Raw genomic sequence first — 24,033 nt, forward strand, 5'->3', positions numbered from 1 at the left:
TGTATTTGTGTACTAGCACTGTCTCAGCTTACAGTAAATTACAGTTTTTCAATTAACTGCTTTATTAAAAAAGTGGACTTTAATAAAGCACCCATTTAGAGTTTGATTATAATCTGAGAATGAGCAATGAAGAAGTCCTTAAATACAAAGGTTAAGATATTTGATAGGAAACATTAATTTTTTTCTTTCCATATTTAATTGCCAATAGGGTGTAAACTGTAACAAAATTTCAAAGAGCATAAAACATAACAAATGCCACATGTTCAAAGATTGTAAAATGTCATAAAATGTATATGTACTGCTTTTTAACACTTACATATGGTGTGCAATCCAACAGTAAATTCTGCTTACACAAAGAAAGTAAGCAAAATGTGACAGCAGCCTGACTAAACAGACAACTACAACATTACGCAACTCTAAAAGTGCAGATTAAGCTACCATGACTTCTCCAGGAAAGCAGAAATCGTTAGCCTCAGGGGTTAAAATGCAATGCAGTCACAGAAACATGTGACAGCAGTGGAAAAGAAAGAAGAGAACTGTCTGAAAACAGAATTGCAACCAAGAACAAATCAAAAGTTTGATCGGACTAAAAGGTAAGAGGCAGATGCTCATTTGATCTAACTGTGTGCACTTGTGCCATGAATGTAGTGATGTTAACAGAAAAGTAGGTGATGTTAACACAAAAGTCTCTGTGTTGAGTTAACAGCAGTGAAATAGAATCACTTGGGCTGTAATTATTTTCAATGTTGATGGATTTTATGGTGAACCTTCTAGTCACTAACCATCTGTCAACTGTCTGAATAGTGATTATGAGACCACCAAGGAATGCACTGACACAATAAAAGTGCTAATGGCTATTGTCTCTGGTGCCATCTCAAGAATTTAGCATTTCTAACCTTAGCACAAACAATCTAAACAGTTTAGTTTAGAGATTAGAGTTGAGTGATGCATCCTTTCTCACAGCTACATTGTCCTAGACTGTTAAACAAGCTTACACAAGCTGTGTTAGCGAGCTCAGTCCCAAAGTTAACACCTTGCTCTGATATATTTTTGAAATCTTTTTGCTTTTGGTTTCTTTCGCTTATAGACACCATCATAAATTTCGCAAAGCATAGACTTCAGAATAGTCTGTCAGCTTTGTGGTGAAATTCTCATATACCTACGCAAGAGTTTTAGCCACAGTCTTTGATTAGCAGTAACTTTCTTACATCACTGGGTCTGGACCAGAAAACAAACAGTGTTAATGAGTATGTATACCATAATGCTGGTTAATTCTCTATAGTGTTCAGTCAGAAGGTGTTGATCATTTTTCTGACAATAGTTTCTGCTGCAAGAAAAATCAGTACGTTTTCCTCCACAGGAAAATCTTCAGACAAGCTGTGGGTTTTTTTTTTTTTGGTTGTTTTATTAAATTAAAGAAAGAAAAAATAAAGAACCTGGTGAAGTAACGGCTGTTTATAGCTGCTATAACATAAGTGATAGCAGGAATGATCTTGTTTCGTGTTTGTTCCATAACATAACATAACATAACATAATTTATGATGTCACTCTTTATTTGATTATAAAATGAATTGTTGGTAAAAGAGGAACAAAACATTTTAGCATGCCCTCAAATGTTTTATTCCTTATTTATCAGCTAGGAATGTAAGATGTGTCGCAGTTAATAAACATGTTTCATTTCTACATTTTTGTCGGTGGTTAATAAAACTAAATTTCTCGGAATTTGTGAATGTAATGTCAAGTGCGACACTACAGTCAAAAATTCACTGCATACCCTGAATCAGTAGCATCACATCAGTTAGAGGAGAAAAGTAATAAAAGCTAGTTTTTTTATGTTTTATAGTGAACATCAGAAACAAGGCTATTTTCACACAGAGGCTAACATTAGCTAGTTAACAAAATGACAGGAGAACGTAACAAAATACACTGACAACACTGCTCATGTAATAAAAATACACACAGGAAACAAACAGCTGTATTTTGAGGCTATCTAGCTAAAGTCAGTGTTGTTTTAGTCTTTAATATTTACAGATATAGTTTAATTCTTTGAATCAATCCTGACCAGGATAAAGCAGTGACTCAATATGAATACATAAATGAAGTTAAATTTAGGTACGTTAATTAAGCAAAGTAAGTACATTGGATTAAGTACATCCAAGTAAGGAGGAATTGTAAGTCAAATAATTGTTTGGCGACAGATCCAAGATAATAAGCCAACATTTTTCCACTTGCACAAAACCAGTTATTAATCTTCACTGAGAACCTGAAACTGTAGAATAGTTTAATTCTGTCATATACCTGACCTTTTACTTCACCTTCCGTGACGTTACTATTTACAGTATAAACACTCTTGATATTTTCCGCATCCAGAAATTCGGATGTTTGAAATACAGTTGAGTAAATGAAGTCTTTTCCATGATGGCATTCCCAGGTGTTCCTGAACAGTGTAGACAATGAGCAGGAGGTGGTAAGATGTGGTGTCAGGTCACACTTCCTGCACTGCGGTGTTCCCGTTATAGCAATGGCTAATCGAGGATAACCATCAAGGCAGCTTTTGCAGGATGTAGTTTGAATCTTGGGGATTTGAATCTCACATCATTGTTATGATTGCAGTTTCCAGACATTCAGATGTCAGATGCTCGAGAGTTTCATTTTATTATAGACCTTATTTCTGTTGAGAGGGAACTTTTGAACAGTTTGTCTAAGAATGTAGTGATCAGTCAGCATCACAAAACAAACATAAAGGATAAAGTATGAAGTATCATAAAGTATAAAGTATTATCATACATTCATAACCTCGTACATACATCCACGTATCCTGTCCAGACATCTTCTGATGAACAGTTATGGGGTGTAACACAGTTGATATCTTCAGGACCTTTTGTCTTTTGTCATTTTCTCCTTTGTAAGTGGTTTCTTCTCTGTTTTTAGTCATTAGATAGTGTATGGTATTAGGAAATCAATTTTTATCCCTTTAAAAGCACTTTTCTTTAAAGGTCAGATCGATCTGTGGGAAGCCGCAGTCCTTAAAATGCCCAGGAATACACTGAGGAATGAAGTTTTGTAGGAATAGTAAAGAAGTGAAAAGGGAAAACACCCTCTAAGTGCCACGATAACGCTTTATGTGAAAAAACCACGGCCATTTAAATCACAGTGGTGGCCCTTAATCTTTTTTTTTTTTTTTAATGATTCAGCTGTTAGTGCTAATTGTGTCTCATCAGAGCAGATCTGATAAAGTGAAAACGTAAAGAGCATCACATGTTGCGATGCTTTACTACACTTTTACTAGCATAGAAATGAAAAAGGGTTTGTGTTCACCTAAAATAATCATGAAAATAAAAGGCACAAAACAAATGTCAAGACAAAGATTATCTCAACCAGTGCTCTACTATCCTCTAATAATGAAACACTATTTTGCTGTAAACATTTACGACTTCTTGCAGTGTAATAATTTCAGTGTTTCAATGGTTTCAAAGTCATTAAACGTACTTAAATTATCTTTTCACTTAAGAGCACTCGAGCATGATGGTGAAACAGGTGATGGTGGGTTTCTAGCAGGGTTTCCTCGTCTGTGTAAAAAAAAAACAATTAACTGCAAAAACAAGTCCAGTATCAAAACTGAAATAATTTTCATATCCAAATCCTAGATACTACTTTTAAAGTCTAGCTTTATGACACTCTCACTGTAAATGTATTCAAAATATATCTTTATTCACTCCTAGTGCACTATTTGGGGAGTTTTGTCATTTTATATGTGACAGAAAGTAAAGTAGAAAATATATAGTGCACCCGTGAAATCCTACACTGGTTAGCTTTCAAATGATGTATTCTAGAATATACAGAATACCCATAATGCACTTAGCCATTTGTAGAGACTACAGAGCATCATTTCAGACACAGGGATTTTTTTTAAATATTTGCCAAAGGGCTAAAATGATGAAGAAATTTGAGAATAAATAGGCCAAAACACTGTGATGTTTACGAGTGTGTTGGATGTTTAAATGGCAATGTGTTTTGAAGTAGGTTTGGAATATTGAATATGAAATATTAGGAATATTTTAATTGAATTTCAACAATATATGTTGTAATATATACAGTAGGTATAATTAATCGAAAAAAAAAAAAAAAAAGGCTGTACCTCAGTGCTTGGACCCCTTTGGTTTTTTAATTTATTTTTTTTTTTACATGAAAGTGCTCCAAACACTCCCAAGAATCCTGTGTACCCTGTCAGTCCCAGAAATGTGCAACCACACACACAGGGGGGGTCCTGGGGGTGGGGTGGGGTGGGGTGGGGTGGGGGGCGGGGTGTTGGGTGTGGCTTTAGTGAATTAAAGCTGGTGTGAGGGTCTATAAGTTGAAACCTGTTTTCCATTATAGACTAAAGAGTGTACGATGATGTGGAGGTGAAGCATTAAAGTGTCTGGTTAGTGGTTTGTGAGTATCTCATTCTTATTTATCTGATTGTGTTGTCCATGCATTTGTTCTGCATTGTTTAATTACTACTTGTTTGATTTTACAACTGTTGCATGATGTAGTTTCTGGAGATGAAAAAAGCTATTTAAAAAAAAGCTGAAGTGTTCATTGGTGTCTGGTGCAAAAATATTTCTTTAACTTAATTTGAGATTTTGTGTAGAAGATTTGTAAAGATATTGAGGATGACAAACTGTCTAGAGAGCAAGAGAAATCAGTTATCAGAATAAAACATTACATATGAAATTGAAAAAAAAAATCTTCCAAAAAATTATAGAAAATATCATTAATGAACTAAACGTGCCAATATACTTGACGTCATGCAAAATACCCAGTTTATGACTGTTATGCAGTTTTTGAAGAAAAAAAAAAACTAGTTCATTAAGTCTGGAACATTTTTGTTTTACTTAAGTTGGGATTCCTTTTTTTTAAGATATGCTGCATTGAGAATGACAAATAATCTAGAGAGCAACAGAAATCAGAAATCAGGATAATTATTTATGTTAAATTACAGTATTGATCTCAAGTGCTGTGGTGGTGATCTTATATTTTCCTAGAAACAGCTGTAAATTGACTGTACATATGTGTGGACACTGCATGAAAGTGTAAAGCAAATGATTAACTCTAAATGCTTAAATTGATTTTTTTTAATTGATTTTTTTTTTATTTTATATGCACTGTCTGTGTTTATCACTGACGTTCCCTTTGTGATTGTTAAACTTTTGAATTAAATCAACAGAACACACAAAAGCGGTTGTTTGAATCTTGGACCAAGAGCAATTTCCAGCATTACATTGGGTAAGTTCTACTTGCACACATTCATTTATTACTAATTCATACATGTAACATATGTATATTACTGTTCAGGACAAAATGACTAATTACTGTTCCTTCTCAAATCTAAAGCTGTCTGTGAGCATTGAGAAGGACACAAAAGCATTTTCTCCACAAAAATGGCCACAGAGGATCCCAAAGACAGGTTAGTAATGTTGTCTTTTGTTATCAGCTCAATCATAAGCTGGTTTATGATTTATGATTGAACCTGGATTATCCACATTATACATTAATACACAATAATGCTAAGTGCTTATTTAATTTTTTTCTCTTTTCATTCAGATTCAAAGCTGTGTGGTTGATTCTCTTCATGCTTGGATTAGGGACTTTACTGCCATGGAATTTCTTCATGACTGCCACTATGGTACTGTGTAAATTTAAAAAAAATTATTTTATTTTTTATTTTGGAATGAGTTTGGAAAAGTTTTTATTTAGAGCAAATATAGTATGCTGACTCAAAAATACAGTTTTCTGAGCAGTAAAACTAACACTCCTGCTCTCTACAGCCATTTTGTCACATCCTATAGCTGTGTGATGATAAACATGATCATGTACTTTAATCTCTTCTCTGTATTTGTACCTAAAGTACTTCAACCACCGTCTAGCCGACCCTGCTCCAGCCAACACGACCATAGGAGAGAGTCGAAATGCCCTGCAAGCCAAATTCAACAACGCAATGACGCTGTGTGCCATGATCCCTCTGCTGATCTTCGCCTGCCTCAACTCCATCGTACACCAGAGGTAACACTGCGATGGATAGATTTATTCTCTTCAAGAATAACGTAAATCTTTACATAAGTGACTCAATAATGGACAAGATGGATATGTATAGATGGGTGGACAGATTGATACATAGGTACAAGTGAGCGCAAAATTTGTGTACACCTTAGAGGAAAATGAAGAAGACAAAAAAATTCTAGATTTATAGCGATAAGTAATTTAATGAGTTCAGTTTCATGGTCCTTCAATATCACAAGTAACCAAAAATGACCAAATCGTGTAAGATTTTAATGATCCAAAAAAAAAAAAATGATATCAGTTCAAAAGTCTCCCTTTCTGTGTATGATATGAATATTTTCCATTAACCTGTATGCCCATTGTATGCATTTGGTCAAGAGACAGTGTTTTAAGTAAGGATTTAAACACTTGTAGGCGTGCTGTTATAGGAAAATAATCAAAGATGGGGGTGATGTGACATGGCCTGACATGAAGCAGAGTTACTGTTACCACCCAGAATTTGATTATTTTCCTATAACAGCATGTCCTGAAGTGTTTTATTCTTCTTATATCACAGCAGTTTGCCAACAATTACATTTGTTTTTATTTATTAAAGAAGGACACGTCATTGTTCTCAGTTTACAGTTACCTTTAATGTTGTAGAATGTCTTCAAAACAAGTACTCTAGAGATTTGTTGTCGTTGTGTATGTATTTATTTTATGTATTATGTATTTTTTTTTTCTTCACATGTTCATCACATTTTCTAATGTTTGTGATTGAATAGAATTTTGTCCTCGACTTGTTTTTGATAGCTTCTTGGTCTCTTTATGATGCTGTTTGTTTAAGTGTGATCTCTAAGATACTCTAGGGTCTTCATGGAACAGGTGTATTTATATTGAGATCATGTGACACTTTAATTGCACACATGTTGACTCCATTCAATTACGTGACATTTTTGATAGCACAGTGATGGGGGTGAATACTTGTGCAATCAATTCATGACATTATAATGCCACTAAAATCCATTTCACTTCCAGGTCGTAACTTCTAAATGTGGAAAAGCTCATGTTCAAGACACTGCATATCCTGCTTTTTTTTTTAAAAGATCAGACACATTTTCAGTTGATTCTGACTTATTTAAAAATGGTTTGCATGATCCACCCACAATTTTAACTTTGTGGATTTTTTATGTATGGTATATAAATTGCCATATAGAGGCTTTTTCAGTAGGTTTCAGACAAAAGTCCTTCAGCACATGTGTAAGCAAAGTGCTTTTGAGGCCACATGATTGACTAATTGGACAATTACATGACTGAGCAGATGTATAGATGTTCCTAATAAAGTGGCAAGTCCATTGCAGCATGTCCCCTAACCTCTGGCCTTACTTACTTACTTATTTTAACAGAATTCCTCAGAAGATAAGGATTCTGGGTAGTCTGGTGTTCATCTTGGTGGTGTTTTGTGTGACTGCCATCTTGGTTAAATTGTCTATTAATCCCTTGCCCTTCTTTGTGATTACTATGATAAAGATAGTCATTATTAATGGTGAGTCCTGCATCACACACACACACACACACACACACACTTTTACCTACAAGTGTGATACATGGGATGACACTAACATGACACACAAAAAAATATCCAGGCATTATCCTAAGTTGATGCATATAGTCAGTTTTTGTGTGTGTGTGTGTGTGTGTGTGTGTGTGCGCTCCTTTGCTAGCATTTGGAGCTATTCTACAGGGCAGTCTCTTTGGCATGGCTGCTGCGTTGCCTGATGGCTACACGACCCCCATCATGAGTGGTCAGGGTCTGGCTGGAACCTTCGCTGCATTTTCTATGATCTGCGCCATTGCAAGTAAGACTGAATAAATGCTAACAGTGCAAAGAAAATTCAACAATACAGGATTTTCTCACCTTTCCCTCACATGTGTGACTTTTTCTTCCACAGGTGGTTCTGATCTAATGGACTGCGCGTTTGGCTACTTCATCACAGCCTGTGTGGTTATCAGCCTCGCTATTCTGTCCTACATAATCCTCCCCAAACTGGTGAGCGTAAATCCCTATCCTGCCATCAGGACATTCTTATGACGTACAGTCCAGGAAAATCACGCCACACTTCTTCCTCCTTCCTACAGGAATTTTACCGATACTACCTCGAGAAGCGCCAGAACAATCGAGCACTACAAGAGGAGAAAAAAATCAAACTATTGAAAAATGGTAGGAATCTTTTTGTATTTGTTTCAGCTCAGTTCAGTTCAGAATCATTTGGAAACATGGAATTCATGGATTCAGATCTAATATGGAATATTTTGAACCTGCTTTAGGGGACACCAGTGGAGAGATGAGCACGAGTGAAGAGGTTCAGCAAAAACCCTCGCTTCTGAGCATCTTTAAAAAGGTAAGATAAGATAAGATAATCCGTTATTCATCCCCAATGGGGAAATTTGCATAGTTACAGCAGCAAAGGATAGGAGACATAATACTTATAATAGTAATTATATACAATCTGAGTATAAAAATATAAAAGAGACACACCAAGAATGCACAAAACCACAAACACACAACAGTATTAAAGTGGTACTTCTGGTGGGGCCACGTGAGCGGCTGCCTGTTACAGCGGCTCCCACTCACTTTTGAGTTTTTTCTTATATTCTTTTCTTATAAAAAGGTAAAGCACTCACAAATCCCATCTCTACACACAGCTTTTTATTGCAACAAAACATTGGTAGGTGTGAAAGTTTATAGGTTTTATACCTGTAAATAAACCTGATCCTGGGTTGTTTCTCACTAAGTAAACATGAATGAAGATCAGAAGTTATCATTAAGCTAAGCAAGGAATAAAACACTTTGGGGATGTGCTGTAATAGGAAATAATCAATGACAGGGTGATGGAGATGCTGTTACCACCATGAAGTTAATTCTTTTCCTATAAGAGCATGCCCCAAAGTGTTTTATTACTCTTATACCAACAAATACAATTTTTATTTGATTAATTAGCACCACATCGTACTTATTTATTATCCATTTATAGTTATGTACAATGTTATGAAACATCCCAGAGACAAGGTAGTTCCAGTTATCGCTTATGTTATAGCAGCTATAAACAGTCATTCTGTCACCAGGCTCTCATTTTTTTCTCTCTTGAAATTAATAAGACAAAAATAATCATATCTTTCATGTTACTAAGAAACCTCAACGCACAAATTCCTCTGTCCTGAAGACTTTCTTGCATAAGAAAACTTACTGACTAGTACAAAGCGCTGACACTGGAGACTCCTTCCATAAATGTTAAATAAAAATCTCCTTAGAGAAAACTTCACCAAATCAATGATTACATGTCTTAACTGACAACATGCATTTTACTATAATTGTTATGATGTTAGATTATGTGGAGCATCTGCGATACAAGTCCCTGTGAATTAGCTGTTACTATAGAAACGATAAATAATTAATATAAACCTGTGATTTTAAAAAACAATTACAGGGAGAACGTCTGTCAGAGTGGCATCTGTTTAGTGGCATGATCATGTAAATACGCAGTAGGCCTAAATTGTTAATTAAGCTTGTTGTCATGGTTAGATTCCAACATATCCTGATATAAGAAAAACAGACATCTGCCAGCCAATCAGAAACTTATATTTTCAGTGGTCCTTATATTATATTTAAGCAATATTACATGAGCAAGAGTGCAGTTATACTGAATATCGGCATGGCTGTGATTCAGCGTAGGCGCGCAGAACGAGTGTCTTAGGTGCAGCCGCGCCGATATTTAGTAAAACAGCATGATTGCATGTGCAATATTGCTTTTATACAACACTTCTATAAACAAGAAATTAATTTTGAGTAGCCGACATTTCCCACACAATATGGTGAAATAATCTGTTTATTTTTGCTCCGCTAGTGGAAATAGATCCCGAAGAAGCCACACCCACTTTGTAGCACATATCATTTGTATCACAATGATTTGTACTTTCTTGTTAAAGGTGCTTCCGGTTAATTTTTCTCGTCCCTTCTTCTTTTTCATCTTCATCTGACGAGCTTTCATATTTCAAGTCGAAAGCTATATTCATGAAAAATGTATCATTTGCCATGTCCGCTGAAGAAATCATTAACTCTACTGTAGTATCCGTTTCGAACTAGCAAGTGGAATTTTACGTGCAAACACACAGGAGTGGAGTGATACAAACAGTGAAACATCCCAGTGTGGTTATACTAAATATAAGCACACTTGAAATGCTGCTTGACCAATCAAATTAGTGGACCGGAACTTACAGGTGTATAATATAGACTTTAGCATTTCATACCTGTAACATAAACTTGCGTTACCGTTTGAGTGTGTGATTTTTCTTCCTCTTTATTTCTCTCTCGGTCTTGCTCTGTAGATCTGGGTGATGGCTCTGTCTGTGTGCTTTGCCTTCACCATCACCATCGGCATGTTTCCCGCCGTCGCCGTGGACGTCAAATCCACCATTGCTAAAGGAGGACTTTGGGGTAAGCTGAAGTGTGTGTGAGAGAAATTTCTGAAAAATAACCTGGACAATTAGTTACATTACAGTAATACTCACACACATGGAATGTATCTGCTCATAAACTTCCAGCAGCCGTGCATATTCCTCAATCTTACATTTACAAACTTATAATTGGTTAGGTGTTGATTAATTTTCTATAACAGCAGCTCTAAGAGTAAAGACAGCAGCAAATCAGAGGTTTATATTAATGGGCTCGTTCTAATACGTTACCGTTTCTATAGTAACAACTTACACAGGGACTTGTATGGCAGATGATTCACATAAACAAACTTTTAAAATGTTTGTAATCATTAATAGGGTGAAGTATTCTGTAAGGAAGGAGTCTCCAGTGTCAGCACTTTGTAACAGTCTGAGGTAAAGCTGTAACTTTATGTTTTCTGACACGGGAAAGTCTCCAGGACAGAACACATTGCATTTTTGCAGTTTCTCAGTTACATGATAAGCTGCATTTAACATATTTAATGTTCCACATCATTAAATATAGCTATAAATGAGTGGAAAATATGATGGGTCATAATTTAATGAATAAAAAAAAAGTAACCATTGGGAAATTGTTGTAGTATAAGAGAAATAAAACACTTCAGGACATGCTGTTATAAGAAAATTAACAACTTTGGGGTGGTAACAGTTAAAATTAAGCCACCAATAGAGTTACATGTACTGTCGAGTCAGCGTACTTCTGTAATCTTAGTTTCTTTTTGGAGTTAAGAACTTAAGAACTTAGGAAACTGTAGTTGTCATGGTTACTAGGATGTTTCTGTAATACAGCACAATTTTCTTAATTTCAGTATTACAATATAAAAGCTTTATTATTATAAACTGCATTTATGGTTCTCTCATCAGAGAAATACTTCATTCCTGTGTCTGGTTTCCTGCTCTTTAACCTGGGTGACTGGCTGGGACGGAGCCTGACTGCTGTGTGTTTGTGGGTGAGATTTACACACACACACACACACACACACACACACACACACACACACACACACAATTATTGTTGCAAAAAATACACTCTGGTGAGAATTTTTGCTAATGCTATATGGTAATAGTAACCTATAATGATTTTTTTTTTGTGCAAATCTGTCAATTATTCTTCTTATATTCATATAGACAACACCAGAATTATTGGCACCCCTTTAGGTAATAGACAAAAACGATTTAAAACGATCATTACACACAGTGATTCATTTTGAAACAACTGCAGAAACTACTTATTTTTCTCTAACAAAAATCACTCTCATAAGAATAGTAGTACATTTTCTGAAAAAACTGACAACTGCGTGGCCAAACAGAGATGACTGTTTTGAAACATTCTGCATTTGGCAGATCCGAACTCATTCAAGTGTCTTCAGTCTTGTAAGACATTACATGAAGAGAGTTCTTCTCTCTAGGAGAAACTTCATGGAATATTAATTGCAAGGGTGCCAATAATTGTAAGTCCACCTTCTTTAGGAGACGTAACACTTCAAAATATCACTTGATGCATGTAACACATCATACAACATGTTTAAAGAGGGAGACGTCTTATATATATATATATATATATATATATATATATATATATATATATATATATATATATATATATATAAAAGATCTAGCGAAAGTTAGTTACTACCATAATGTGGATTATTTTCCAAAAAATTATTGTCCCCAAAGTGTTTTATTCCTCTTATACCACAGTAATTTACCAACAATAAGAACAGCATGTCATTTTTATCAATTTATAGTTACACTTATTGTTGGGAAATGTCCATGAAACAAGTTAGTAGCTGTTATCACTTACGTTATATCAACAGGCATTACCTCACCTGCCTCTGTTTTTGTCTTAAAAGATTGCAGCGTGTCATTTTCTCTGCCCTGCAGAATTTCATAAAGAAAATGTAACATTACAATGCTGTGATATGATTTAATGCATTCATGCAGATCATTATTTTGTCCATTCCTTCCAGTAATAGAGTCAATTACAAATCAATTCAACACAACAGTAGAAAGACTTTTTTCATAATAGCTCTTTTCTCTGTATGTATTTAAACTAGATTTAATAGACGACAGACAAAACTGTTTGTGAATTTGAAGATATTATTTAAGATCTGTTCATTTTTCTCTCAGCCAGGGAAGGACAGCAAACTGTTGCCGGCGCTTCTGATAGCGCGCCTGATCTTCGTGCCTCTCTTCATGCTGTGTAACGTCCAGCCACGCTACAGCATGCCTGTCTACTTCTCACACGATGCCTGGTTCACCGTCTTCATTATCCTCTTCGCTTTCTCCAACGGCTACCTGGCCAGCCTCTGCATGTGTTTTTGCCCCAAGTGAGTCCAACTCTCACTACTTCTACACTATACAGCCAAAAGTATGTGGACACCTGACCATCACACCCATATGTGCTTCTTCCCCAAACTGTTGCCACATAGTTGGAACCACATAATTGTATAGAATGTCTTTACAATTTCCCTTCACTGGAACTAAGAGGCCCAAACCTGTTCCAGCATGACAATGCTCCTGTGGACAAAGTCAGCTCCATGAAGACATGGTTTGCCAAAGAACTCGAGTGGCCTGCACAGAGCCCTGACCTCAACCCCACCGAACACCTTTGGAATAAATTGGAACCCTGATCTTGCTAATGCTCTTTCGGCTGAATGGGCACAAATGTTCCAAAATATAGTGGAAAGACTTCGCAAAAGACTGGAGGCTGTTATAGCAGTAAAGATGGACCAGCTCCATATTAATGCCCATGGTTTTGGAATTAGATGTTCAACAAGCACACACGTACAGTATACATGCAGTTTTGAGAAAGCTGAAATATTATATTCACGTTACCTTTCCCTTCTCTGTCTTCAGGCTAGTGGATGCACACGAGGCAGAGACAGCTGGAGCCATCATGGCCTTCTTCATGTCTCTTGGTCTTGCCCTTGGCGCGTCGATCTCCTTCCTGTTCCGAGGGGTCATCTGAGGTCAGCGTTTCACCTCGTGGGATATTTAAAGACGTCTATCCTATATAGGAGTAATTAGTAAAAAATTTGCATTTTGTCTGATTTGTTTTATATAATCTTCTGATCAGTTTAAGGGTGATTGGGGATGTGAGAATGTAGTATTGCTTGAATGAAGGGTGTAATGGCTGAGCAGTCTGACAGTCGGACACCTTGAATCTCAATGACACTGTCCCACATGATGGGATAAAAGTTTTTTAAATAATAGTATTTGTACATTTTTTTTTGTGAACACTAATAAACACATTCTTTTCTAATTTAATACAGTGATTTTCATTACAAATTATATTACTGACAACAAATTATATTATTGGCACGGACTCCACACGTTTGTGCAAAACCTCATGATCCATTTTAGATCAAATCTTTCGGCGTGTTGTCTGAACACGTAGGAGCCTAGAAATAGTGCAGAATATTGAATATTAAACATTCAAGATACTGAACATTTACTTTCTTTGGCTCTGGGTTACTGATCAGAAGGTCGTGGGTTCAAGCCTCAGTACTGTAATGTATTTGTGACAAAACAAATATATGTACATATCAAATAAAAACATGCTGTTTAATTTTTTTCTCCAAGGGGCATAAAATTTTATTCGAAAAATCTTGTTTTTTTTCTTTTTCTGTTTAGTTGCACATCTGTCCTAGAGGATGATCATGTCATTTCTTTCTGCTTCCACTTTGGGTTACTATAAAAAGCCAAACCTTTTCCAATAAAACACGTTCTCGTGCTGTTATGGTCAAGTCTTCCAGTCATGGTTTGTTTTGAGCCACACCTGTATGACTTGACACAAAAACTGAGGATACAGGGAGTGTTGTGTTTGAATAAGACTGTCTGAGGTTTATTTTTTATAATAAATATAGCCTCAGTCACCAAAACTAACTTTCCAGACTAAGTTACAACACAAGAAAAATATGCACATTTGACTGAGAAAAACAAGTGTTTTAATTTAATCCAGCGATCTGTATCATTACTGTTGGGAAGCAGCATAATGGTCCTGTTCTATCAAACATGTTAATGGGTCTGAGTCTGGGGAACGCCGCCTGTTTTTAGCAGGCAAGTCTAAACAGAAATGATAAAATTTCACAGCATTAAGGAATAAAAAGCACATGGGGTGTAGTGTTATAGGAAAATTATGGCAGATGCGGTAAGGTTTTCTGTACGTAGAGGTTTATTTAACATTAATGAAAGGAGTCTTCAGTGCAAGTGCTTTGTAACAGTCAGTAAGCTGTCCAGCATGGGAAGGTCTTAGACAGAGGAATTTATACTTTCCAGTTTCTCAAGAACATGACAAGCTTTGTTTTTGTCTTATTAATTTCGAGAGAGAGAGAAGCTATAACGTAAATGAGAATTGGTGTCATGGATGTTCCACAACATTAAATGTAACTCTAAACGGTTAAAAAGCATGTGCGGTTTATTAATACATTACAAAATGTGACTGCTGGCAAAGTGCTGCGGTATAAGAGGAATAAAACACTTTGGAATGTGCTATTATAGGAAAATAATTTACATCCTTCGACCACCTCCTTAATTAATCAATACCTTCTGACAATTACATTCAAGAATTCAACAGTGCCATGGTACAGCAAGATGTATACACTGTAAAGGAGAGCTTTTTTGTTTTAAATCCAACTCCTGGCCACTCCCAAAGGAATTCTGACTAATCACACCTTGCTCCAACAGTCATTTCTGTTTGTACAAGACCCTGACCGGGATAAAGACGTATGAAGACGTATGAATGAATGAATGCAGTAATTGGTACTACGCTGCCCTCTGCTGATTAAATGAAATAAAAACAGACAGGACAGAAGGGAAGCTACACTCTCACAATGAATAGCAAGTTTTATTGATCAACAAACTAAATATGTGACAAATGCTTCACCAGGGAGACGACAATCAGACCAAAAAAGTGTAAAAATAAATATCACCCAGTCAAACAAATCTTACAGCTTCAAATTAAACTAGTGGCTGGCTTAATTGTATTAATACATCAGTGGTGGAAACTAGCAACGAAGAAGCAAACTTTCACCCTTTATACATAACCTATTAGATCCCACCATTTAATCAAGACATGTACAAACTGTACATATGTGCTTTGGAACACCATCACGATGACAGTGCCATAACCGAAGTGTATATACACACACACAGTTCACATCCATTCATCCATATTGATTAACTAAAGACTAGCTGACAATATTTTTCTGCCCAAATTGTTATTAAAGACATTACTTACTTCGTAACTTAAACAGTTAGTTATATTGGTTTAAAAAAAACATTAAACAGACATTAAAAAGCAAGAGCAAAGCTAGTTATCGACATCCCTTTAATACACAACTGGTATCAAATACTTCAACCGTTTTAGATATTTTCTTCAAGTGTTTACAAAAATACCCTCAGGCCTTTGTCATTTTTAGAAACCCTCCATCATGACTTTACCCTAGAGCTCAAATAGGAGGTGAACTCAAACTGACCTTCACACGAGTTCAACTTTAAGTGCGTTACAAATGACAGTCCTGTACAAACACGCTGCATCGTTTCCGCAACGTATTCAAAGACAGACACAAATTTGCTTCAGTATCTCCAGCATGTAGCTACAGCATTCAGACGACATGGGAGGAAAAGCAGAAAGAAAAAAGCTGGGGGAAAAAAGGCTGCACAACATCTACAGGCGACCAAATATTTACACACATGCGTAGCTACAGCTTTCATAGGTTACCTTTGTGTCTACCAGTGAGGAGCCTGGAAACGAGGGGGGTGCGCAAAAAAAGCAGCATACCACAAAAAAAAAGAAAAAAAAAAAAAGAAAGACAGATGTAAACATTGTGTAGTAAATAAAGAACACCTGAGACTGTTCAAAAGTTCCTCAAGTCACTGCACTGAGACAGTACCAGTTATCTCCTGTATTCAGCTCTGCTTACAATATTGCATGTTCCAGAAATAGAAGTAGTACATCATCATAAAATCGAACGTTGGAAAGATGGTGGAGTCTCTGCTCATAAATCTGAGATCCATAATATATTGGTGGAAAAGAAACCAGTGCACAGTGAGCAGCTAGGTTTGTACTGAAGCCCCAAAAAATGTGAAAAAAACTCAAAGTGCTATGTTATTATTTTGACTTAATAACTTGAAGTAACAAGTCGAAATAGCATCTAATTACGTCCATTTAACTTGCTATTTCAAGATACAATCACTTTTACTTAATATAATTTAAGTCATTTTTGTCTTAGCATCTTAAAAATATCTAATATCTTGTGTTGATTTAACTCGTTATTTCAATTTAATGTCATTATTTCAACTTCTCATGACTTCCACTTAACTCATTTTGACATTAACTCATTATTTCAACTTAACTTATTTTATGATGTCATTATTTTGACAATATCTCATTATTTCAGTGTAACTAATTAAATTGAAATAAGTCGAGTCAAAATTACATCTCATTATTTCAACTTATTTCAACTTATTTCAAGATATCCTTGTTTTGACCTCATCATTAGTGTTATTTCGACTTAGTCATTATTTCGACTTACTTCGTTATTTTGACTTAACTCATTGTTTCGATTTAACTTTATCATTTTGACTTAAGTAATTGTTTCAATTAGATACTGTATATACTTGTTATTTCAACTTAATTATAATTATTTTGGAATAGTAACTCATTATTTCGACGTTAACCCATTATTTCAACTAAATATTTAACACCCCACATTCTAGCACTAAGACTTACTTATTTAATATATTAGCTTACAGTTCTCATTCTTTCTGCTGTTTCTCAGATAGTATGTGCGCCAGACATTGCTTTAGCGAAATTCAGTTCACACTATACATATACTTCAAAATGATCACTAAGAGCATAGGAATTCTGGCAGTTTAACAGTTAGGAGTCTAAATAATTTCACAGTAATGAGACAACTCATTATTTTTGGATAATTAAGTCAAAATAATGAGATATTAAGCTAAAATATTGCCTCAAAATAACAAATTAGTTAAAAAAGTCATAAAAGGAGGTCAAAATAATGACATGGCACTACAACATTTACTGACAAGTTGCAGCTCAGGGTTTTTTTTCTAAAGTTTTTTGATTCACTAAAAAGTTTAGGAATGCAACCTCCCATAATGCACTTCACCAACATTGCACTGCATTACAAAAACGGAGGGTTTTTTTTTTCCATCTTTGACTTACTGGACGACTGCTGGATGGCAGAGTATACCTACATGTGCCAAAGACAGGTTTTATTCATCTTTTATGCATTTTTTACATTCACAAAACAAAAGAAATGAAGGTTTTCATCAAAGGAACCCACATTTATGGAGAAGTGGCATCAGATTTCTCCGATTTCTTTCAAATTGTACCTATAAAATAGAAGTGCAAAGTAGCTCTAGCTAAAAAGCTGGCCAATAATCCACCCCTCTCCATTTCATCTCTCTACCATCTTAAACAAATCCAGAAATTTTTAGAAAACACGGGAAGATGATGCAAACCAGTGGTACTGACCCACTTTCTTGTGCGAAATCCAGTTTGTTTGTGATTTTCCAGTGTAGCACAACTGCCAGTTAGATTTAAATAAAGATGTTGGGATTCTTTACTTGGTTATCACTTCACTTTTTGGACTTGATACATGAGCATGTAACAGTGGACCAGGAATATCAAGAGAGGAAGGGAGTGAAAAAAATATATATATAAAAAATAAAAACAAAAATGAACAGGTTGTGAAATTTTTCGGTTCATTTCGGAACTGCGGTTCTTCGACTCTGTAACTAAACCCGAACAGCTCAATGTGATTGAGTGTGTGTGTGTGTGTGTGTGTGTGTTTTTTTTTAAATTTTTTTTTTTAATAGAGTATACAAACACATCTATTAAGGTAGTTAAGGTGAAATCAAAATTAAAAACAAAAAACACATCAAGATGCCAGTGTTGCCCCCAGTGGATTCTTCTGCTGTAGGAACTTAACTCTAAGATGTGAGATCAAACATGCCAATCTTGTACAAGATTGAAAAAGAAAAAAAAATTCTTCACATTGTGAGCTCAGCATTATAAATTTCTATCTGGCATTTTGGTGAGCTATGAACTCGAAAATGAGTTCTCGTATGGTGTTTTTTTTTTATTTTGTAAAGTTTTTCCATGTGATATTAAAAAAAAAAAAAAAAAAAAAAAAAAAAAAAAAAAACCTAAAAGTTCTATCTCCAAACTTGCAGATAAACTTTGATAAGGTTTTATAAGGTTCTATCTGCCAGGAAATCATCATCCAGGATGAAAGCACAACAGGCAGCCATGGACAATCAATATCCATTTATCTATTTAGCTATTAACAGAAGAGATCAGTATCGAAGACTCAGAATGTTGAGGAGAAAGAACATTTTAGTAAAACATTCTGAAACATTCGAAAGTTAATCATGTAGCTAAAGCCAGATTAGAATTAGAGCTCAATGTTCGAAATAAATATTACGTTAAAGACATTACATGCAATGCGCTTAATAAACGGAACTCGCCAGCATAACTGGGACTGAAGAACACCTAGCATCCCGGCTAGCATGAGAGTTTGTAATGTGTGGGGTGACTATTGTATGAATATTTACCATTTTCTCCAAATTTCCCCAATTCCAACCCACTACGTAGCTCTTCTGCCACAGGCAAATCACTGTGGTATAAGGAATACACCTGGGATGTGCTGTTATAGGAAAATAATCAACTTTGAGGTGGTAGCTGTAACCAGTTGCTGTTGCTGAATCATATAACAGCATGCCCCCAAGTGTTTTATTCCTTACTTATCAAGATTATGGGACTGTTTCATCAAAAATCATCAGATAAGAACGTTAGAAGTTCAAACATTACAGCACCTTAAGAGCTTTATTTGCTTTGATGGCATCTTCCACCAGATAGAACCTTATATAATAATAAAATGTCAATCAAGGATGACTTATCTTAGAATGAGGAGGCTGGGCACTGTGATCTTTTCTCTTCTCTATTGCACATGTGCTTTGGAATGATGTTAAATCAGTTCTCTTAGGTAAAGAAAGACAGACGGGGCAAGCAAGCCCGCTTCGGGAGCAACTTATTCTATAAACTAGCAGTGAGATGATATTATTAGTGTTGATCGGCGTGACAGAGAGATCAAGTCCTAGAGAGAGATGAGTTACTGCAGAAAACATTCCACAGACCTGGCCTCTCTTTTGGAGATGACTGAACTTTTCTTTTGTTTTGTTTTTTTCCTTCAGAGGTGAATTGTCTCTTTTCCAAGTGTTATGGTTGTGTCTGGAAATCCTTCCCGTATGCTTGACCACTTAGGAGTTATTGTAGTAGACCTGCGGCTAAGTTGTGGATTTCCATTCAGCTGCATTCACAGGCTTCTCCTTTCCCCTCATGGAGAGTTTGAATTTAATAAATAAAAAGCAAAAAGATCATAAATACACTTTTCTTTGATAGAGATGATCACACACAATTTACTGATTTTTGCATGACCAGTTTTTTTGCAACACAAATTCCAAGTGTGTAAACTGTCTACTTGCATGTAGTCCACAACAGACATCAGGAATAACGCATGTAGTGTGTGAAGATACGCTCAATACGTGCAGTTTGTGCTTGATGTTGGTGCTCGACTTGATTGCAGTGTTTTTGGCAGGAGGAGTCGTGAACACTGAAGCGACATACTCCTCAGGAACCTTCACACTTGGGTCTGCTCATGATGGAGATGACACACAGCTCGCACAAACATGTGGAAAGCATAAGCATGGATCTCTGGTCCACCTTCAGTCCCCACCACACGCCATCCATCTCGCCTCTCTCTCACTCCCTCTCTCTCTCCATCAGTGCTGGTGTTAGTGGCGGACCTCGTTGGCGATGAGGCTGTCTTCCCCAGACTGGAAGTCGGCCTCATTCAGGCTGTTGCCTCCGTTGATCATCTCCTCGTCCTGCGAGGATCCCTGGCCGTCGTCCTCTCCGCTGCCTCCACCTGTCTCGTCACAGTTCGGGTCCTGCAGAACCTGCGCAATGTACATCTGCTGCTGCAGGACAGGAAGTGAAGAAAAGTTATTAAATCCTATATGCTAGCATTTAGATAGGGGTAAATTTGAATTACATTTAACAAGTATGACACCAAAAACCATCTCACGGTTAAAGTCACAGATCACATTTTATCCCAATCTGATGTTTGATGTGAGAATTAACTCAAGCTCATGACCTGTATTAACAGGTTTTTTGCATTGCGCTGCTGCCTAACGATTGGCTGTTCCTAATAAAGTGGTCAGTGAGTGTACGTCCCATTTAACCATGTCATTACTTATATTACAGCAATATAACTACTATAACTATATACAATATAACTATTACATATATTTAAAATCTAAAGCTTTGTCTTAATTATTAGAGAAACTTTCCTTTCAGTAAAACTTAAATATGGGTCGTTTTGACACAAACAGATCATAGGGGTTAAATAAATGGGCAGGGGGGGCAGGGGACTTGCCGGAGATTTGTTGGAGGGTGAGGAGCGTGCTGGACGTCCGTTCTCCATGCCGTCCACCTCGCTGTCCTTAGTGTCAATCTGAGAGCAAGAGAAAGAGAGAGAAAAAAAAGAGAGACATTGGGGATGAGTGTGTGCACTCCATCAGCGCTAGCCGCTCTACTCTAGGGCCAGCGAGGGCGTACCTTTAGTGGCGTAACTCGTACCTTGTAGTTGTGAGCGCTGAGATACTTGAAGTGGCCGAAGCAGACGTGCGACAGACAAACCACGATGGTGATGATGAGCACCACAAACGTGAACATGGACGTCGGAGTCATGAAACCTGTCCAGAGGGAAATTTTGGGCACTGTCCTATAAACATACACAAACTTGTACAACAAACACACACAACCACACAGTGCTCCTCACCTGTGCGTACAGTGGAGAAGAACAGTAGCCAGAAGAGACAGAGGATGGGCGCGGCCACCACCTGATTGACGGCTCCGGAGTGGATCTTCTTGTCGAGTTTTGAGGGCAGGTAAGCATAGTACATGTTATAGCGATCCACTAAATGCTTTAGCAGCATGTACATCAGGCCTGCGATCAAACACACACAACGAATTACTGACCATCAGACATGTCTTGGCATTAACACAGGTTAATATCAATGCATTCGTTCTTATATATGTTGTTGTTTCTATAGTAACAACACAGGAATTAAACACAGGGAATTGTATAGTAAAAACTTTTTTAAAATAAATTGGTCAAAATGATGAAGTTGTTGAACTTTACGGGCCACATTTCAACAACTGCACGGTCCTGTAGGTTCATTCTGTATAACATCAAGAAGATCAGATCCTATCTCACTGATCATGCCACACAGCTACTAGTCCAGGCTCTTGTTATCTCAAAACTGGATTACTGCAACGCACTACTCCCGGGATCTCATCCAGCACCATCAAACCCCTTCAGATGATTCAGAATGCAGCAGCACGTCTTGTTTTCAACAAGCACAAAAGGACCCACATAACACCCCTCTTCGTCTCCCTCCACTGGCTTCCTGTAGCTGCCCGCAGGAAATTCAAGGCCTTGATGCTCAAGTACAGGAGCTTGTCTGGAACAGCATCCCCTTACCTCAACACTGCTTGAAGTTTATGTTCCCTCCCGCAAGCTGTGATCAGTTAACAACCGATGGCTTGTAGTGCCTACACAGTAAGGCACGAGGTCCCTTTCCAGAACCTTCAAACTGACTGTTCCTCAGTGCCAGAATGAACTTCCAACCTCAATCAGGACAGCAGAATCTGCTGCTATCTTCAAAAAACCTCTAAAGTCCCACCTCTTCCATGAACACTTAACTAACCCCTAACGTTTCCCCACTCAAAAAAAAAGTCTCTTTGGATAAAAGAGTCTCTAAATGAATAAATGTAAATGTATATCAGGAGACGCTTATTCAACATTTATGGAAGGAGTCTCCAGTGTCTGGCAGAGTTTGGGCTTTCTGGCAAGACGACATTCTCCTTTTTGTTTTATTAGCTTAGAGAATTACAACTGAGAGGAACTGAAAGCTGCGCAGAGGTATGGAAGATGCTGTGGGGTGAACACACAAGTGTTTAAAGAAATTCAGAATCACAAAATTCAGATCTTTACATACACTATTTGACTATTGTTGCTTGTGCTAAATAAAGAATCATCTGCACAAGCTAAATAACTAAACAGAATAAAATTCCCTTGCTTTTTACATTAGAGGTCTGCAAAACTCTGCACTCTACAGTACAGTGAAACTCGTAATTAGCAGCCCAGCAGTGGTGCCATACGGTGGTGTGAGGTCTGCTCAACACTGCCGTCATCACGCTTTCAATGAAACGTGTCAGCACAACCTGCTGCATCCTGTTTCAATGCAGAGCTAAATCCTCAACAACCCGATGAGTCATACTGCTAACAGGAAAGGTGTGTGTGTGTGTGTGTGTGTGTGTGTGTGTGTGTGTGTGTGTGGAGAGAGAGTCATACTGTCAACAGGGAGAAGAAAAAAAAAAATGCTATTCCTTTCCATCACCATCTCCTGGTTTCTGTGAATGAAATTTCACCACAGAGAGGCTATATTTAAACAGACACACACACACACACACACACACACACACACACACACACACACACACACACACACACACACACACACACACACACACACACACACACACATCTAGAATGACTTCAAGCAGCAATATCTATTCATTCAACACCTTTTCTTCTTTCTCCCACATAGAGAGGGAGACAGAGAGACAGTGAAAGAAACAGAAAAAGAAAAGACAGAGAGAGAGACAGACAAAGAGGAAGAGAGACAGTGAAAGAAACAGAAAAAGAAAAGACAGAGAGAGAGAGAGAGAGACAGACAAAGAGGAAGAGAGACAGTGAAAGAAACAGAAAAAGAAAAGAGAGAGAGACACAAAGAGGAAGAGAGACAGTGAAAGAAACAGAAGAAGAAGAAAGAAAGACACAAAGAGAGAGAGAGACAGACAGAGAGAGGGATACAGAAGGAGAGACAGATACAAAGAGAGACAGAGAGACAGAGAGTGTCAAAGGAAGAAACACACACACACACACAACACACACACACACACCAGATGCTTCTATTCACACATGAAGCAGCTCACCAGCAGGAGGCGTTCTCCAAACATGCAACAATGTTTAGAAATTCAACACCTTTTTTCCACCATTTCAGTGGAGAGGTCAGAAATTAAAGTGGGTTTGAAAAGAAAACTCAAATATCAGCAGTTGCACAAAAGAACTTCAGTGAGTGCAGAAAGTGGTTGAATGAGTTGCACAGCTATCACTTAAGAGCTTTGTTCATTTGCCAGTTCCTCACGAATGCCGGGGGTTTATACAGACACACACAGACCCTGGGCCCCCCATTCAGAGGCCTGAAATCCCCCGTACCTTCACCATTGCACCATTTCATCAGCCACGTTTTTCATGTTTTTCATGTTCTCTCTTCATCACGCTCTTTATTCTCTCATTCTCTTGACTGAATTAATCCTCTTCATTCTCTCTCGTCCTC

At 37.0% G+C, this 24,033-nt stretch overlaps 2 protein-coding genes and 1 long non-coding RNA gene across 6 annotated transcripts in view; 1 reads left to right on the top strand and 2 right to left on the bottom strand.

The window, feature by feature from the left end:
• The first annotated feature begins 280 nt into the window (after positions 1 to 280).
• Positions 281 to 14,104, top strand: slc29a1b (solute carrier family 29 member 1b). 2 transcript variants are annotated; one of them, XM_026930354.3, is made up of 15 exons: positions 282 to 593; positions 4,378 to 4,434; positions 5,210 to 5,268; positions 5,377 to 5,449; positions 5,587 to 5,668; positions 5,891 to 6,045; positions 7,428 to 7,567; positions 7,746 to 7,880; positions 7,974 to 8,071; positions 8,161 to 8,242; positions 8,350 to 8,423; positions 10,408 to 10,516; positions 11,398 to 11,483; positions 12,664 to 12,863; positions 13,393 to 14,104. In XM_026930354.3, the coding sequence occupies exons 4-15, from the start codon at positions 5,424 to 5,426 to the stop codon at positions 13,502 to 13,504; spliced, it is 1,299 nt and encodes a 432-aa protein (XP_026786155.2). In that variant the 5' UTR covers positions 282 to 593; positions 4,378 to 4,434; positions 5,210 to 5,268; positions 5,377 to 5,423; the 3' UTR covers positions 13,505 to 14,104. The 2 variants fall into 2 exon arrangements, with proteins under 2 accessions (XP_034164370.2, XP_026786155.2); XM_034308479.2 differs by lacking the exon at positions 4,378 to 4,434 and having other exon boundaries at positions 281 to 593.
• LOC128319189 (uncharacterized) lies at positions 10,410 to 13,506 on the bottom strand. Its single transcript, XR_008302625.1, has 3 exons — positions 13,372 to 13,506; positions 12,363 to 12,411; positions 10,410 to 10,545 (listed from the first exon to the last, which is right to left on the bottom strand). It is a non-coding gene; the product is annotated as an uncharacterized LOC128319189 (long non-coding RNA).
• A 1,262-nt stretch (positions 14,105 to 15,366) lies between the features above and the next one.
• LOC113536569 (CSC1-like protein 2) overlaps positions 15,367 to 24,033 on the bottom strand; it is a 69,559-nt gene continuing 60,892 nt past the window's right edge. For 2 of the 3 annotated variants that reach the window (XM_053237974.1, XM_026930590.3), the window contains 4 exons: positions 21,408 to 21,575; positions 21,206 to 21,321; positions 21,003 to 21,080; positions 15,367 to 20,544 (listed from right to left, as the gene is read on the bottom strand). In XM_053237974.1, the coding sequence (XP_053093949.1) occupies positions 20,359 to 20,544; positions 21,003 to 21,080; positions 21,206 to 21,321; positions 21,408 to 21,575 (548 nt within the window). In that variant the 3' untranslated portion in view covers positions 15,367 to 20,358. The remainder of the gene's footprint in view (positions 20,545 to 21,002; positions 21,081 to 21,205; positions 21,322 to 21,407; positions 21,576 to 24,033) is intronic. The other variant, XM_053237973.1, reaches the window with a different exon arrangement.

The sequence above is a fragment of the Pangasianodon hypophthalmus genome, chromosome 11 (genome assembly GCF_027358585.1).
Source record: "Pangasianodon hypophthalmus isolate fPanHyp1 chromosome 11, fPanHyp1.pri, whole genome shotgun sequence".
In the NCBI taxonomy this organism is placed as follows: domain Eukaryota; kingdom Metazoa; phylum Chordata; class Actinopteri; order Siluriformes; family Pangasiidae; genus Pangasianodon; species Pangasianodon hypophthalmus.